The 18,536-nt window shown below is 45.0% G+C and overlaps 1 protein-coding gene across 2 annotated transcripts in view; it reads left to right on the top strand.

Moving 5' to 3' along the window:
- LGR4 (leucine rich repeat containing G protein-coupled receptor 4) overlaps positions 1-18,536 on the top strand; it is a 422,284-nt gene that overhangs the window by 288,877 nt on the left and 114,871 nt on the right. For both annotated transcript variants that reach the window (XM_069623509.1, XM_069623508.1), the window contains exon 3: positions 16,192-16,263. In XM_069623509.1, coding sequence (XP_069479610.1) covers positions 16,192-16,263 — 72 coding nt within the window. The remainder of the gene's footprint in view (positions 1-16,191; positions 16,264-18,536) is intronic.

Below are 18,536 nucleotides of genomic sequence, written 5' to 3'. Positions count from 1 at the left end.
GGGTCCCTTGTCACGCAACCCCAGTAGGGGGACGCATTTCCACCTTCACCCAAGCTTGGGAAGGGATCACCTCAGACAGATGGGTGCTGTCAACAGTATCCGCAGGATATTGTATAGAACTACTGCAGCGTCCCCGGAACCATCCTCCACGACAAAGAGTGCACTCCCTAGAGCATCAAAGGATCCTTCTCGAGGAGATCGCCATTCTGCTAGAAAAGGACGCGATAGAACTGGTCCCAGGACACCAGGTAAACAAGGGTATCTATTCAACTTACTTCCTTGTGCCAAAGAAAGATTTGACAATGCGCCCAGTATTGGACTTGCGGCCTGCCAACAAGTATGTCAAGCCCCAAAAATTCCGTATGACCACGCTACAAGAGGTAATCCCCCTCCTGAAAAAGGGGGATTACATGGCAACCTTGGATATGAAAGATGCTTATTTTCATATTTCCATGCTCCCAGCGCACAGAAAGTACTTGCGCTTCAAGGTGGACAGTCGCCACTACCAATTCAAGGTACTGCCCTTCGGGATAGCTTCAGCACCAAGGGTATTCACCAAGGTACTGGCGGTGGCAGCTACACCCCTTCGCAGGGAGGCAATCCCGGTGTACCCTTATCTGGACGACTGGCTCATAACGGGGGAAACCCCAGGAATTTGCAGGTCAAACATTCAGAGGACTATCGACCTCCTCCACGAATTAGGCTTCTCTATCAACGAGAAAAAGTCAAGTCTGGTGCCAAGCACCTCAAAACAGTTTCTAGGAGCTATCCTAGATACTCAGAAAGGATTGACCTTCCCTTCGGAAGAGAGAATTCGGAATATACTTCGGCAAATTCCGCATTATCAGTCAGGTCAACAGATAACAGTACGCAAAGCTATGCGGTTACTGGGCATGATGGCGTCATGCATTTACCTGGTCCCCCACGCGCGTCTGCGCATGCGTCCCATGCAAGAATGGTTGGCGAAACAGTGGTCTCAGGCAAGTGGTCAGTGGGACGATCTAGTGGTCGTTTCGCCAACACTCGTACAGAACCTACACTGGTGGACAAGAGAAAATCTCGCAAAGGGGAAACCCTTTTACGATCCCGAAGTACAAGCCGTGGTGACTACAGATGCATGCCTGACTGGGTGGGGAGCTCACCATCTCCACCACACAGCTCAGGGTCTCTGGTCTCACTCAGTAGCCAAGAACCACATCAATCTGCTAGAGCTTCTGGCAGTATTCCGAGCACTAAAGGCGTTCGAGCCCCATCTACTGAACTTGTCGGTGCAGATCAGGACGGACAGCACGACAGCCATGTTCTATCTGAACAAGCAAGGGGGGACTTGTTCGCCAAATCTGTCCAAGCTTGCCCAGAAAATATGGATATGGGCACTCAGACGGAACATCTTCCTGTCATCACAACATGTTCCAGGGGAGCTCAATTCCCTAGCGGATGCTCTAGCAGAGACTCCCTCCCAGAAGAACACGAATGGGTCCTTCACAGAAACGTAGTAGAAGATCTCTTCTCTCGGTGGGGTTTCCCCACTATAGACCTATTCGCCACAAGCGAAAACAAACAATGCCCAGGATTTGCATCCAGGTTCCCCCAGCCAGACTCCCAAGGGAATGCCCTGTGGATGAACTGGTCAGGGATGTTTGCGTACGCTTTTCCACCAACTCCTCTCATCAGGAAAGTGGTGTACAAAATGAACAAGGAATCGATGACGCTCATCCTAGTTGCTCCCATGTGGGCGAGACAACCATGGTTTCCACACCTACGCAGGATGGCGGTGTGCGAGCCCATCAGACTCCCAGCCTGGTACAACCTACTGTCCCAGCAACAGGGTCAAACAGTGCATCAGGAACCCAACTCTATGAACCTAGCAGCATGGCTCCTGAAGTCATAGAGTTTGGACATCTCAAATTACCACAGAGGTGTATGGACATTCTAAAAGAGTCCAGGAAACCAAATACAAGGCACTGTTACTTTGATAAGTGGAAAAGATTCGTTATCTGGTGCCAGAATAAACAAATCAACCCGGTTGATTGCACTCCTTCCAACGTTGTGACATACATGCTCCACCTGCTGGATGCAGGGTTGGTTTTTAACTCGCTGAAAGTACACCTGGCAGCCCTCTCGGCTTACACCACATCCCATAACAAGGTCTCGTGGTGGAAAGTACCAGTGGTTAAAGCCTTCATGGAAGGAGTAAAGAGACTTCACCCTCCTATTTCGAACCCACCGCCAGGATGGGACCTCAACGTGGTGCTAGCTAAGCTCATGGGACCCCCATTCGAACCCATGCATAAAAGTAGTCTCAAACACCTGACTTATAAGACGGCCTTCTTAGTAGCCATTACCTCCATAAGAAGGGTCAGTGAAATTCAGGCTCTGTCAGTGCAGGATCCTTTCTTTACTATCCACAAGGACAAACTGGTTTTACGCACACACCCTAGGTTCTCACCTAAATTCATATCCAAGTTCCATGTAAACCAGTCCATCGAGCTTCCGGCTTTCTTCCAAAACCCGCAAAGCTCGGCTGAGGTGAAACTACACACCCTAGATGTGCGTAGGGCGGTCCTATACTATGTAAATAAAACCAGACCGCTAAGGAAAACAGATCAACTGTTTGTCACCGTAGCTACAGGCAGAGAGGGGGATCGCGTCTCTAAGGGCGCTATCTCGAAGTGGATTATCAACTGTATACAGCTGTGTTACTCTCTTTCTGAAAAGACTCTGCCTTTTACGCCAAGGGCCCACTCTACTAGAGGCATTGGTGCCACTCTGGCTTTCATTGCAAATGTTCCCCTCGACACCATTTGCAAAGCAGCTACTTGGAGCTCTATTCACACTTTTACTCAGCATTACTGCATTGACACTCATTCCAAGACAGATACACAAGTGGGACAAGCGGTTCTAAGACACCTGTTTGCTCATGACCCTTCTCACATCCCACCTCCTTCTTCTGGTACTGCTCGCTAATCTATGCACAGCATGTGATCTAAGCAGATTCCACAAGCCTCAGAAGGGATACATTACTCACCGTAATCGTATTTCTGATGCTTGTATCTGCTTAGATTCACATGCGACCCACCCTTCCTCCCCTCCGAGAGAAGGCGCATGATTGCTTGTAGTCTTACCTTTCTGTCTATCTGCTTGGATTATCTGTACTCACGCTACTCCTCATGCTTCCTCATGTCAGAAAAAATACAATCTGAGGATCCTAGACGCGTGAGGGATCTTGGGTACAGTGGACGTCACACTAGGGATAGTATTACTGGCACGCCTGTGTCGACGCCCATTTTCGATTTCGAAAAACAAACTGTAATACTCCGCAGCTTCCACTAGATGTCGGCCTATGCACAGCATGTGAATCTAAGCAGATACAAGCATCAGAAATACGATTACGGTGAGTAATGTATCCCATATCATAAACCGCTTCAAACGGTTACCCAGACTACTTAAGCCGCAGGTGCTCAGACTGTGGGAAAGCTAGTCCAGTAATGTGAAAAACGTTCTACACCGGAGCATCAAACATACAGATAGACGCTGCTGATTTAAGAAAAATTGCACCGAGCACTGGAACTTGGAAAAAGTGGAAAAATTCAGATGTTTTCTTAGTTCATATATTCCAATATCACATAATCACATAATAACGCACTAACTTAATGCTGCCACGTGTTCCACCCCCACACTGCGGCTTCGTCAGGCAAGAGTTTAGAACAATAAAACCAGGTCTGAGTTGAAAATGACTCTTATGACGGCAAGAGTCATTTTAAACTCTACGCTGTTTGCTGGTTTTGTTGTTGTAAACTTTGCCTGACTAAGGCCCAGTGTGGGGGTGGAACCCATGGCAGTATGAAGTCGCTGGGAGCAATGCAAGTGCTCTAGTGCTGTTTAATTCTGTGATGATGATAAAACTTTAATGGCATCCAAGCCTTATATTGTGAACATTGTCTTGCCTGAGTTTAGAGGTGCTTCCTCATCTTTGTCCTGTTTGCAGATATGCGGAGATAAATTTATTTAATTTGATTTTTTGAATGAAATCATTAACGTCAATGCGCATTGAAGTAGTCAAAATGATTAATCGGATAAACGTTTATACCTTTCCGTAAAAGATTAATTTCATCTTCTGAAATCCTGGCTTTTGATAGGTTAATGACTTGTGTTGTCATGTATGTCTTGTTGTTCCGTATCCTTTGCTTCCCAGTGCTCATTGATCGAATCTGTGTTATCGATTTCCTCTTGTTTGTACCTCCTTATTTTCTCGTTTGCCTCTGCGAGTCTTGAATTGTCATTCCTTCCCCTTGAGCCTCCTCTTCCCTTCAAAGTTTGTTTGCCATCTTGGTGCAGAAGACGCATCTCTGCTAAAAAAAATATTCTACCTTATTGGTGCCCTCTCATCTTCACTGCTTGAGGTGTCTGTGACTGATGAGGTTTCATATGTTGCTTCATACTCGGATATTTCCTTTTACATATTAGTCGATAGATTTTTCTTCCGCTGGTCAAACCTTCTTGCGAAGCTATACATTCTACCATTTTCATAGTCCTCCTTATCTCTTATGAGTTTCCTTAGTTTGCATTAATATTTTTCCTTAATGTTTGGGTTTCTTCCGAGTCCTTTCCAAGTTGGATTGTGTCCCCAAATGTCTTTATTTGAGAAATAATGTTCACTTTTGGCATAATTAACCAGAACGGCCAGGAGTTTAAATGAACACTCCTTTGTCGCAGCTCCCACCTCATTCAGCATATCTGGATCTTAGTCCTCAAACGTGGGAACAGTTAAAATGCGTAAGCCTGTTGGTATCTGGCAGACATCAATATCATTCTGTAAGGATGTCTCTTACCACCACTTACTGATGTCCCGTTTAAGTAGAGTTTCAAGATTTTTCAACATTTGCACCAATGTTTCTTTTTCATTGCCAAAGTCAGTTTTCTTTGGTTTGATCAGAAATTACCATTTCATCAAATAGCACAGTGACTTCAACTTCGAGTAGGCCTCTCTCTCTTTCTCTCTCTCTCTCTCACTTGCTCACACGACTTCTACACTTTCTGAGGTTGTATTGAGCTTTTATTTCCTCACATCTCAACTCTTAAAGCACGAGTTCTACCTAGAGCAAATGTCTATTGTCATTAAATAATGGCCATAAAGTTTTAGTTTTCATGTTCAAGAAAAGTGATGAGGTTTATTTTGTGTTCTAGTACTCGAGCCTTTACGAATCACGTTTTTGTTATCCCTTCCCTTCTACCAGCTGCAGCTTTGTTCCTTATTTAATTTCCCGCTCCTAAAATAGAAAGCCAGTGAAGGCAAAGCTACCCATCAAAAGGGAATTAATTCTTCATGACTGCTCAGTGAGGACAAAAAAATCTACAAAGGGAATAGATGTCTAAAGGCAGCTGTGGTAGCCTAAGCAAACTATCAAGAGTTTACAGACAGGTGGTTGGTTCGGTGAAGACTAAGCTAGCAACAAATGGGGGATTAATGTGTGTAAAATTGCCATCATGTTCTAAGTAAGCTACAGAGCGAAAAACAGACAGCCTAGACTGGAGCCTAATACAGCCACCAGAAGGCGCTAAGGCCACTATTTAGAGAATGGCCTCTTCCCTGCTTCAATGTCTTCCCATTCTTGCCACTATGAACTGGTCAACAGAAACTGAGGCTACATTCAGAGGTGAGCTGATGGTCCGGGAAGTTGGGGGAGGTTAGTCAGCACCCCACAATATCTGGGGAGGTCCCCTCAAAACACCATTGCAACCAGTATCCTTGCATGTTCCACAGCCCATTGAAAAGGGGTGTAGAATGATACTGTCCTCAGCAGTTGCAAGAGGCTCTCTGCCTCCACATGCAGCGGCAGGAGGTCCTTTGGGAACACTTTGTAGTTTCTTTATATTACCTGTGCAATAATTCCTTTTATAGATCCTCGTCCCGAAATTACGTTTGACATCACAACCATAGCCAGTGTTTCTCTTCTTGGTCTGGGACTGACACGCGTGTGCTCAGTTACCCTCTTGCTTGCCAGGAAGTCCCAAGGCTCTTCATTTAAAGCACACTGTTCATACCATTAGTTAAATATGTGCAAGCATCAATGCAGAAACTGGGGAAGCCAGCCACAATGGATAACAGTATGCAGAGATAATATTAGGAGCAAATTAACCCATAGTAAGTAAATTGATGACTACAGACCGCCTGGACCAATCTCAGGAAAGTATAGATCACGGTCTTAAGGGCACGATTCACAACGTTTTTTTACGTTTTTTGGTATATCTGGTCTGTTGCACTTTTCCCTGGTGCATACATTACACCAATTTGTGGACAGACGTATGCTGGATTAACAATAACATGTAGATGTTTTCTGGGAGTGTATGTCTTAATTCTGCCATATCGCTGGTCAGAGAAGAACATTTGACCATGTAAATATAGTGCAACTTGCCTGGCATGGGCATGTCAAGGGGCGCATTACTCATTTCATGGGAGTGTTATAGGGTGTGAGCAGGAATTTAAAAACGTTTAATTTACATTGGTGCAAATCTCGTGTTGCTTGGCTTATCTCATACCGAGCAGTTTATAGTGGAGCATGGTTTGCAGATTGTAAAAGTAGAAACTGGAAATTAATAGGATGGGCTAGAGGTAGTGAAAATGAATAGAAGAACATGTTTGTTGCGAGAAAGTATTTTGGTACTTTTTAATGCTTACATTTGATGCATGCTTCACGGTTCCCAGGCATAAGTATATGCTCGTTGGTGAATCATGTAGAACTTGGGCCTTGTTTGTTTTCTGCCAGCATACATTACATCAGGAACCTCTCGGGTGCTTAGTGAATCCTGTTTTCGGTCATAAATTACACCACACATCTCAGCCGTAACTTAAACCAAAAGCTAGTTTCTTATTGATTCGCCCACTAAATGTTGAGATGCCCCCGAAGGGATAGAACTTGTATAGATTACTGAGTATATTTGGATCCGCATTCCTTGTGCCAAGGTTCTGAGAAAGTGCTTAGTTTTGATAGGCCTGATGGTAGGACAAGATCAATAGACATTGTGTTTGGTTCGTGAAGACCCTAATGCCATGGGCCTTTTGCTCTTATGCAGTTTACTTCGGTTTTGTTAGTTTTTGAATCCACACGTTGCTTTCCTAATTTGGTCAACAATTATGTGTGCATGGTGGGATCTGGAAGAAGCTCTGATACCATGTTACATTTTGTTTCCTGTGGGGGTTGTAGTGGTGTATCACATTGGTCATTCCAAGTGCATGATGTTGCTAAGGATGCCCTCTTTGGATTGCGATTGACGAATTGCCATCTGGCAGGGGTGTAAAAGCACTGATATTTAATTTTTTTGTTTTTGTTTTCTTTTTTTCAATCAATGATGGGGGTAATTCCATCTCCGAACCGGGAAATCTGCTAATTGGATTCCTCTTTCATAAGCTCCATGCCAAAAGCATAGTGTGCACATTTATCCTGATTCGCAGCACCTGCTCTCCTAGTGGCTAGAGAGCAGGTTCATGGGTCACAGGTGCCCTCTTGATAGCTGAAGTGGCATCTGACATCCAAGTCTTTGCAGCTCCGGGGCTGCATTTAAGATATGCACCCCTATTCCAAAAACTGCATAACTCAGGATCTTGTCCTGGTGCTGTGCGAAACTGTACAAATAAACCATATCTGAGTTAGGGTATAGTGGCCAGCATCTCTGAGTTATCCCAGCCATGTTAAATTGATATTGCACATGTGTGAGCCTTGTGGGCCCAGTTCAGCTGTGGAAAGGTTATGTGTATTCCCCCATACAGGTTAGACCCTGCCCTGCTGGCATGAATGTAGTCTGGTAGGATTGCCTCATCATTTCTTTGTAAGGGCAGGTTACACCCTTCTCCCAGGGTCAGCCACTTAACCGGACGTTGGCCTGGGAACAGAAATCGGAGGGCCACACCCATTCACAAAATGCCAGGCCTCACACCAGGGGGCTGCATTTCTAAAGGCCTTTGTTCTTAGAAGGGATGCCATCAATACATGGTGCAGATAGGTGGCCACAGGCCCAGTCCATTCTTCTTGACATAATTTACCAATGGCTGTCTCAAAGACAGTGACGCTTAAAGACCGTGGTGCAAATTCTTGAAGGACTGGCCAATGGACATCCATTCTGCCATTCACTTACTGGAGCACCCCGACAGTTGTGCAGGTTGCTCAGCAGACCCATTAAGAGTGGAACTTGACCCATTCAAAGGCCCAAACCAGGGTTGACAGTAACCCCTACCAACGGGGCAGGTCCACTCTGGCATAACACATACTCATGGCCAGAGAGCAAGAATAGCTAAACAAGAGTATTCTGTATTGAATTCCAGTCCTCCTTCAAATATGTGGTCTGATTCTAACTATTGGACAAGCTGATGAGAAACCGCATCAACTCGCAGCTGTTGGCCCTATTAATTACAGTATGACTGTGTATTCTAGGTCACACAAAATTGCAAATCAGTGGGGACACAGATATTTTGTGTAGACACTGTACATAGGAACCTGGGGTCTACTAGCACCACTCCCTGTTAGCAGGAACATAGCTGGTCTACTAGAGACATGGCCAGACAGAGCTGGTTCTCCTAGAAATTATATACGCAGTTGAGAACATGATCCTGGACGGGACATCAACAGAGCTACAGAGATGGTATACAAGCTGAATGAGCATATCATGAGTAATGCAAATGCCATTTACATGAACAAGAATATTATTGATGTATTTGGAGACCAAAGTAGCAAATAGAGCTCGACCCTGACATGGAGTGAAAGTTGGTCTATAACAGGGCCTGGGCCTATTGTTCACCCACTGGTTAATCTGGAGAGGACATCAAAGCCACCAGTCTTTGAAGAGTATGGCAGCAATTTTATGAGGCGTTTACAACAGAGAGTGCAGTGTTCATGAGGGTTTGTGCCAGAAACTGGGAATGGTCAATCTAGAACCATTTGAAAGCATAGAAGTAAGCTATCCATGTGTAGCAGGGGTTTGTCCGCATTTATCAGTGACCGTATGGCAAATCTAGATGATGCAGACCCCGATGAGAAAGAAAATAAGCTACAGTATTCACAAGCACAATACCAAAGCATGGAGAGGGCGTGAGACACTATGCACCCTAAGATCAGGTGCAGTTTGTGCCAATGTTGATAACTACACAAAATAGGCTACTTGAATAACCCCAAAGTGGTACAAAATGCCAACTGATTGCATTACAGTTCACCAATTTGGCGTTTGCTGGGGGTGAGGAACACTCAATGTGCTAATCACAATAGGGGTCTGAAAAAACTTTGCATGCAGCCGACAGGAACCTATCCCCTTAACTTTGTTGCACATGATCAAGCCAAGAGAGCTGACACTGTGAAAGAAATTAGGCTTAATTTGGGCAAATGATTGTCACCATTGGACAAGATGCCTTGATAGCACCCCATGTGAAGTCCAAGTGTGCCTGGGTTATCAAACCAGTGCTCAAACAATGGCCAGTTTCCTGATCTTCTGTGCCCTGTACCAAGAGAACATTGCCTTAGATCAATAACTGATTGATAATGAAATACTAAATTTAGCACCAGTATAGGACATGGGACATAACTCATAAAAGGGAATCCTGCACGCCGCAACCACATACTTCGGGAAGATATCACAAATGTTAGTGAAGCATAAACAGAAGACAGCCAAGGGTAGGGCTCAAACCACTCTGGCACAGACTAAGGACCTAAATTAAAACTAAAAAGTGATGGATGGAGCGTTTTGACTTTGTCATTTTTTAATGTTTTTTTATTTATTGGGCATTTATAATGCGCTTATACAGCAAGTGGTGTTTCAAGGTGCAACAAGGCAAAAAAGGGGGGGACAAGGATAATAACCAAAAAACGGTCCTACTAGGCCTTTTGTGCTTCGGTTTGTGCAAGTGCAGTTTGAAGAAGTGCAGGGGAGTGGGAAGGTGAGTGCTAAGGGGAGCCCAGGGGAAGACAGAGTGCAGGGGCGTAACACACCACATGTTAAGTGCGAGGACAGGACTGGATGGGCTAGGGGTGCAGGCCCAGCCATCGTAGTGCAGGGGGAGGGAGCCAGGTACGGAAAGTACAGGTTAGCGGGGCGGTCAGGGGAGACCACAGTGTTGAGGCAGACTGGGCAAGGGGGGGAAGCCTGGTGCCCCGTAAGAATAAGAAGTTACCAGACAGCCAGTCAACGCGGCACAGGGGGACATTAGCAGGGGAAAGGGGAGAGGGAAGGAAGAAAAGAAAATGAGGGTCTAGAGAAGGTTCCGGGACTTAAGGAGATCCGGCTCAAGTCTAAGAGGTAGGCCATTCCAGAGAAGAGATTTTAGGGCTTGGGAGAGGCGGTCTCTGGGCTTGAGGCCCAAGGATAAGTCTTGCAGTCTTATTCTGGGGGACAAAGGGAGGATTTTGGCATAATGAGGAAGAGGCTGTTCCAGTAGTCCAGCCTAGAGAGGACCAGAGCACTGGAGGCAGTTTCTGGGGGAAGGTGAGGAAAGGGAGAATACCTTTGAGGAGGTGCAGCTGAAAGTGGGCCTTCATGGCAAGGTCCGTGATGTGAGGAGAGAGAGAGGAGTCTAAGATGACCCCAAGGTTTTTTGCCTCACAAGAGGGTGAGGGGAGGGGGTCCAAGGAGGGCATCCAGAGAGTATGACTGAGCTTGGGTCCCAATGAGAAGGGTCTCGGTCTTAATGGCATTAAGTCAGAGATAGTTGGCAGCCTACCATGCCTGAATAGCAGTCAATCGGGAATGAGAGAGGAATAAGAGGAGGCAGTGGAGGGAAGATTGAAGGAGAGCTGTGTGTCGGCCACATAACACTGGAAGTGAGGAGAGGAAGCAGAGATCAAATGAGCAAGGTAGAGGTTTAAGAGCCACGGTGAGAGGGACACCGCAGGTGGAGAGTTTGATGGAGGAGAGAAAAGGGCCCAGTTGAATCGGGGATGGTTGGTCAGAGAGGAAGCAGGTCAACCAGTTTAGTGCCAGGTCTGTGATGCCAAGGGTATCACAGAGCCGGTTTATAATGGTGGTATGATTGACTGTATCAAAGGCGGAGGAAAGGTCAAAAAGGATGAGAACGGAAGGAGAGTTGGAATTGAGATTTCAGAGTCTTCACGGATGTTCGGGAGTGCAATTTAAGTGCCTCTGGTTGCTCTGAAGCCAGACTGGTGGTCGTGGAGACAACCAACAGATTCATTGTGGTTGATCAGCTGGGAGATGACCAGCTTCTCCAAGACTTTGCCCAGGAAGGGTATAATGGAGAACGGACGGTAGTTAGCCAGACAGGAGGTGTCGGCAAAAGGCTTTTTGAGGAGAGGGTGCACAAGGCAGTGTTTGAGGAAAACTGGGAAGGAGCCAGTGGCAAAAGTGCGATTGCAGAAGTCAGCCAAGGCTGGAGCAAGGGAGGCAACGTTGTCCTTATAGTTTTGGAGGAGCAGGGGAGCACCTGTTTTGAGGAGACTTTCATAGAGAGGACTTGTCTAGAGACCTCATCAGGTGATATGGGTGAGAAAGAGAAGAGTGGGAGGGAAGGGGGGAGGGGAAGGGGGTAAGGGAGGCCTGAGAGCGGGTGAAGAAGGGAGGAGAGTGAGGACATGATGTGCTGAGTTTTGGTTATGAAGTGAGAGGCCAGTGCAGTGCAGAGGGTATTGGATGGCAGTGAAGTGGAGACTGCAGCAGGATTGGTGAGTTCCTTGCAGATTTTGAACAGCTGAGCCATGTTGTTAGTGGCCCCGGAGATGCAGGCTTGTATATAGGCATTCTTCCAGTTGATGGAGAGTATATATTGCCTTTGGAGAAGGTGGCAGGCCAGTCTGTCAGAGGATGTGCTTGAAGCCTGCCACTTCCGCTCAGCAGCTATGCACTTGCGTTTGAGAGAGGCTAGGTCAGAATCATACCAGGTGTTGCGCTTGGAGGCAGGCTTCATGCAGATCCTCATGACCGGGGCAAGGATGTCCAGAGTGTTGGGGATGGAGAGGTGAAGGTTAGCAAGGGCGGTGTCCAAGTGAGTCGGTGGCCGGAATGGGAGGGGGGATGAAAGCGACAAAAGCAGCAACTGACACTCACTTAATCGGTGGATTGACAGTGGAGACTGGCAATGCGGGCAGAGACTTCGCCGGGGGATCCAGGTGAGAATACAGAGCATGATCGGACAAGGAGAGGGGTGTAGTGAGAGGGTTGGAGATGGGGATGTCTGCTGAGATGAGAGCATCCATGGTGTGTCCGGCTGAGTGCGTTGGGCACGAGGGAGGGAGGGAGGGAAGGATGGTGAGAGAGAGTCACAGAGGCTGCGTGAAGGGAGTCGAGGTGAATATTGAATTCTCTGAGGCAGAGAAGCTTGGAGGTGGAGGCCAGGAGAGAAGAGGTGAAATCAGACCACTCTGAGAGGAAGAGGGAGACCGGGCCAGGGGTCCTGTGGCTGGTGACACGAGCAAGGCATAAATTAGATTTCACAAATGGATTAGCAGAGTTTGCTAATTAAATTAATTTTGATTAGCAAACCGGCTCATTTGATTAGCAATGTTGTACTAAGATTGTTAATGTCACCGGAAGTTATTTGTACCCAAGACATTAAATGAGCATAAATACAACAGTTTTGTGCACCGCTGAAATAAGATATTAGTGAAAGGAGTCGGGCCTTGCAAATTCTTTAAACTTCAACTAGACCTACAGGTCGGGTAACTTGGTTTACTTATTGAACCCAAGAGAAATGCACTTGACACATAACAACGGAGGACAACAAATTTAAAATGTAATTGTCTTAAAATGCTTCATGTCCCTACAAACACACTTTGTTTGGCACACTGCCACCCAGAGGGCAGCCATGCACAGTGAAACTTCTATTTGACATTTTTCTGCAAAGTAATTGTTAAATAAGTTTTCAAACATCTCTTGCAAATGCTACTCGCCCTTTATACAATCTTCTTGACTATGCGAGTGGGCAAAAAGTCTTTCCGAGCCATAGATGAGTGTCTGTAAAATGTAAAAGGTTAGCTGCATGAATGGACAAAAAATAAATAGATATTATAAAGGCTCTGAAAACAGGTTAGCCAGCTGTCTCCTGCAGATGGTACATATAATACGATCATAAAGCAAAGCTTATTCTGGAGGCCAACTACAGTGTTTGGTATTGCAGCAGATCTGGAGATGTACTGACTGGATGGAACTATTGATCACTACTTTGCATAAGCATCTAGTTCGCTTTGTGTATTCATTATGTAAGAGGTAAGAAAGAGTCTAAGCAGAGTGGATTGTCTAGCAGCCATAGAACTGGGCACACTAGGTGGAGTATTGTAGTTTGTAGTTATCTCTCTTTCAGGGTACCTGGTATAAAGTAATGATCCAGAATTTCAAGGAATATGGGTTTGCTCATGGGTAGAACACCGGTTGCAAGATGTTTGCAGCCTACAGGTTACAGAACTGGGTTTGCCATCAAAAGCATTTGATCATTTACATTTTCAGAAGTGTTCACTTGTAAATATGATGCATCTTTCCGAACAAAATGAAATACAGTGGACACTATGAAATTTAGGTACACTAACCAAAACTTTACTGTAACGCATGGAGATGATGCAGGGTGTTACAGTAGCAATACTGTAATTATTCATTATGTAACAACTTACATTTTAGGAATGGAATTGCATGACTTTTTTTATATAAATATAAAGTTGGGACATACTAGTTTTTGCCAGACAGGATCTAGAAAGCTTAATGAAAGTATCATCCCGATTACTGGTTTGCAATTATTTGAGAAATAAAATTCTTGCCTTGCACTCCACACATGCCTTTTGCACTTAAAGTGGAGGAGATGATTACTGCTGCACTTTCTCTCCATTAGCACTTGAAGTGAACAGAAAGGAGGGTGCGTAGAGCACCATGGGCTAGAAAGGAATGCAGGGCGAGCTGTGCGTTCATTGAAGAGATTAACTTAAATAGCTAACTTTGCTACACAAGTGTCCATTTGATTAGCAAACCTACAGAATTGCATAGCAAATTGCTATGCGACACTGCTTATTTTATGCCTTGAAGAGTCAGCAAAGGATTGGAGAGACACCAAGCCTGCAGAAGAGGCATTCGAAGGAAGAGTAGGACTGAGTGGGTATGATAGTAGCAGGGACCCATTCAGGGAAGATCAGGGCCACTATGCCCCAAGGCCCATTAGGACTGGACTTAGAGAGGATCATGTAGCCCTACGGGAGGAGTGTGTCAAAATAGTGATGGAGCTGAACGTGAACCACATGTGAGAGCGAGGACGTCAAAGTCGAGGTCTTCAAGGGGGTGGCAGTTGTCAGAGGCGTGTTTAACTGCAGAGCAAGAATTGAGGGTAGCTAAGCGAAGCTGGTTGCCACGTTTGAGGGTCTTCTGAGGAGGGGGTAAAGGAATGTGGTATGCCCATCAGTGGTGGCAAAGGGGCCAGAGGGGTGGCAGAATAGTGGCAGGAGAAGGGAGGAAGTTGATGAGCGATGGAAGACGCCTATCAAGAAGGAAGAGGTTGGGCTGAGCGCCCTGGACCTTGAGTGCCATTCTGGTAGACATTAATGATGCCCCTAGAGGATGGGAAATGTGCCAGGAGTACTTCCCATCGGGTTCCACCAATAATGGGTGAGGAAGAGAAAGGGGAGAGCACTGAGACCATATGGGGAATCCAAAGGTCCGGAGAGGTAACGACAAAGAGGATGTCAGTGACAGTCTGCCTGGGAGCAACATTGGCATAATAGGTGTCTGCGATGGGCAGGCCTGGATTGGAGACCAGGAGATCTCAATGTTTTCCTTCCAGTCTTCAAAATAGAGATGGGATAGTTGATAGAGTAGCAGTTAGAGCAGATGGGGGAGATGGGAAAGCACCATGGAGTAAGAGAGCAGAGAGCTGGAAGGGAAGGTGAAGAGAGGGAGGGAGAGATTGCACAATGCACAACAAACTCGGGCAGCTTAACAGCAAGCCAGGCAAAACACAAGGCAAATGCAAAACACCTACATTCGAGTTTCCTGGATAGATGGGGGGAAAAAAGCCTACATTTCAGAACACAACAGCAAATGCAAGATACCTAGATGCGTGATTCTCTGGTCAACTTGCCTATCAATCTGTCATAACAGTAAAGCTAGGCTTACACGGATGGAGTAGCAAGGAGTTGAACAGAATAGAAACCCCCAACAAACATTAGCAAAGCCAACAGTTTTACTATTTCGATAGGTAGACATATCCCCTTTTCAGATATCTTTAATATTGCAGGTTTGTGTACATTACAATCTTCTACAAATGATTCTAATAAAATGGAGAGGATGTTATAACCGATCTTTACATTTTCTTTACAAAGCAAAATAGTATATCAATGCTTGTCTTGACACGTTCTGTGCAGAAAAAAACCAAATGAGACCAGCTACTAAGTACTTTTAGGACTATGGGCGAAGGTGTTGTATTACTGCGAAATCAAGAGGCTGCATGGTTGGCTATGAAATTTTTTTGCACCAGAAACTTCTTCATTGCCGCCTTTGGACATTTACATTTCAGACAGATAATTTCCATGCACAAATTTGCCAGAAGAGTTTAGGCAACTCAGATAAATTGCTGCTGGTCATGATATTGGTCGTAGCATAAGCATACCTCCTCTTAAATGCCAGAAAAAAGTGCAGTCCCACATATATTTTTATACACGGAAGTTTTTCTCCTAGAGTGGACTATGCTTCAAAACTAAAAGGCTGTACGCAAACAAAACAGTTGACGTCAGGGCCTGCTAAACAAAGTAGCCACCATTCCACGTAAGCCGTGCTGCTGGATTGCCAGAAATGTACAACCTTTTCAATCTAATCATTTAACAGAAGGCAGAGGATGTGGACAATAAAAAGTTTGAATGTAATTGTGTGTGTAAAATGTTTCCCCGCTGATACAACTAGGAAAATTATAAAAACTGTGTTGCTGGATAAAAGGGTCTTTAGTGAAAAAGTTCATGACCTGTAAGTCAGCACTGTTTGTTCTCATTTACATTAAAGGACATTTTTCCTAGTGTGCTAGTGAATTAACAATGTGTTTTTGGTATCCATTGGCCTTAGAATTTTGATATTTTGATATCGCGTTTTTATTAATTGCGTTTTAACTTAATGGGAGGTAATTTGGATTTCACAAACAATTAGTTGTGCCTTTTGAATGCGTTAATTGTTTCTGCTATTGTTGAAGGTTCCTTTTTAAAAGTCTAAATTATTATTTCAATTTCTTTCCAGGCGGCTGGCTGGCAATGACCTCGCTTTCATTCATCCGAATGCTCTGTCGGGCTTGAAAGAACTCAAAGTCCTGTAAGTAATGGTAATTTGCAGGCTCCCAGTTTACTGTACACCATCTGCATAGTCAGCATTTCTCCTCTGTGTTAAGCAGGTGCTTTGTTCGGGCAGTACTGCAATATGAAAATCCGGTTTTATTTTACATAAATCGGGCTAAGATCGCGTGAGAGCATATGCGTTGATCAAACATAACTTATCGCTGACCAAGCTGTAATTCTATGTAAAATGCACTTTCGGGTTACATGCTACCTACCCCAAAAGTCCTCTGAGTATATTACGCACAATTGTCAAAACCAATGTTTTTTAGGACTATTTGTCCTTTGCTTCGTTGCCCCACGCACAGTTGCTGATCCACACCTGCTGCATATGGTAGTGAACCCTGTTGCAGTACTTGTCCGACTACAACCCCTCTTTTTACTAGAACACAGCTTGGCGACAATGAAAGGGACACAATCCACTCGAGTCCCTTGAGGCGTGGAACTCTCCCAGCCAGCATCATTTCCAATAGGTCTCCAACATGCTAGAGCCAAGTGTAATCAAGTGATATACTTAATAGTGCCCTATGGGCACCACCCTCTCGTGCACAAAAGCAGTTTGGGCCGGCTTCCTAAATGCCCAACAGTTTATACAACTGATTTCCCCATTATTCTTTGCCTCAGAATAATTTACCAGATAGTATGAATTCATGCTGTTACAGTTTTACAAAACGTTAAAAGGAACTAGGGTGGAGGGTGGAGTGGCGGGGGGTGAGTGGGTGGTTGGTTGTGTGTGTGTGTGTAAAAACAATCTGGTCTTACACCATCTCTTCCTATATGAATTCTTTGAGACATTTAATGTCCCAGGGAAACCTTACGAATTGCTAGTGACCGCCTACCCGCAACTTTCCTCAGGCAATATGTGACTTCCACTTATGTAGTGGTCAACTGCCCTCATCACTAAGGTTTCCACGGGCACAATGTGGCAAAAGTGCTGACTGGTACAACTTTTGAATGCCTCCTCTTACATGTGGTGACTTCTAGGTGGTGGTCTTGGACAACTTATTGGGTGTTTCTCCTAGAATCCCCACAACTTCATAAATATGGTACTGGCTATGGTCAGGTTGAAGATTACATTCTCTGTTCAGTCTAGAGTTTCTCTTGGAGAGGGCACCCACAAAGGAAGTTACTTCAATATAAACTAGTAAGAAGTGCCATCCATGCACTCTATTTGGTGCATGTACAACATCTCTTACACTAAATGTAATGCTTACGTGTACATCGGCAAAACTAGATAGTTAACCTAAACATGATTTAGCTGTATTAGCGGGGGCAGGGGGGGGTTAAACTTGTTGCGACTTTTGGTCCATGTGACACTTCAGAGCAACCACAAAGGCACTATAGAGAGCTAATGTACCTTTTTGATCGTTCACCCTCCACCATTGTAGGCCCTCAATGTTGAGGTCGGGGGTCCACTGGGATTCAGGAAACTCCACCATGGTTCCTAAATGTTGAGCTCAGGGGTCCTCTGGGATTCAGGAAGCTCGCTTTTCTAGAGCATATAAATGCATTCTTGGGGGACCCAAAGGGAGATTAGAAGGAAAAGGCCCAGAATCGAGTGTGAGATGATCTTAGTTCAGCTGTTTCCTGTGGCGAATCACAGTCTAAGAACTTCTAACATATGGATGTGTTGGATACACTGCAAGGGCACTGATCTGTCTTCTATGCTTTACCCATAGTCTCAGCATTTCTTCCTCGCTGTACTCGGGTGAGACGAAAGTGCCTGACCTTGGCCAGAGTGTTCTTGCCCAGCATTGAAAATCCAATTTTACAGCATAGGTCCACTGCATTTGTTGTGAATAGAAGGTTTATTTTGTAAAGGAAAATGCTACAGGTTATTCCCGTACACACAGAGGCACAAAAACCTATACATCAGTGAACTATCTTTCGGACTGGTAATCTTGCAGAGTTTTTTGGGAACCAACTACTTAGTCAAGTACTTTAATGGGAAACGGGGGTCTGATTTTCCAGTTATTCAGACTGGTGTTTTTCTAAAGTAGGCACTATAAAGCAGTGGTTCTAATTGGTAAATATACCTGATTTAATATTTCAGGATCATTTTGTTCAACCAACACTGACCGGAAAACAAAACTCTGTACAATAGATGGTCCTTACTTCTGTGTAAATGTCTTATCTGAGAGAATTTGGATCGCCCATGATTAGTTTCAATATCTACATACTGGTAACCTGGCCTACTTATGACCTAGTCCAGCACGATAGACCAGACAGTTTCTTGCAATTCAGTCCATTTGT

Source organism: Ambystoma mexicanum, chromosome 11 (assembly GCF_040938575.1).
Source record: "Ambystoma mexicanum isolate Mex_15411 chromosome 11, UKY_AmexF1_1, whole genome shotgun sequence".
Lineage (NCBI taxonomy): Eukaryota > Metazoa > Chordata > Amphibia > Caudata > Ambystomatidae > Ambystoma > Ambystoma mexicanum.
This window is presented reverse-complemented; position numbering and strand designations above follow the sequence as displayed.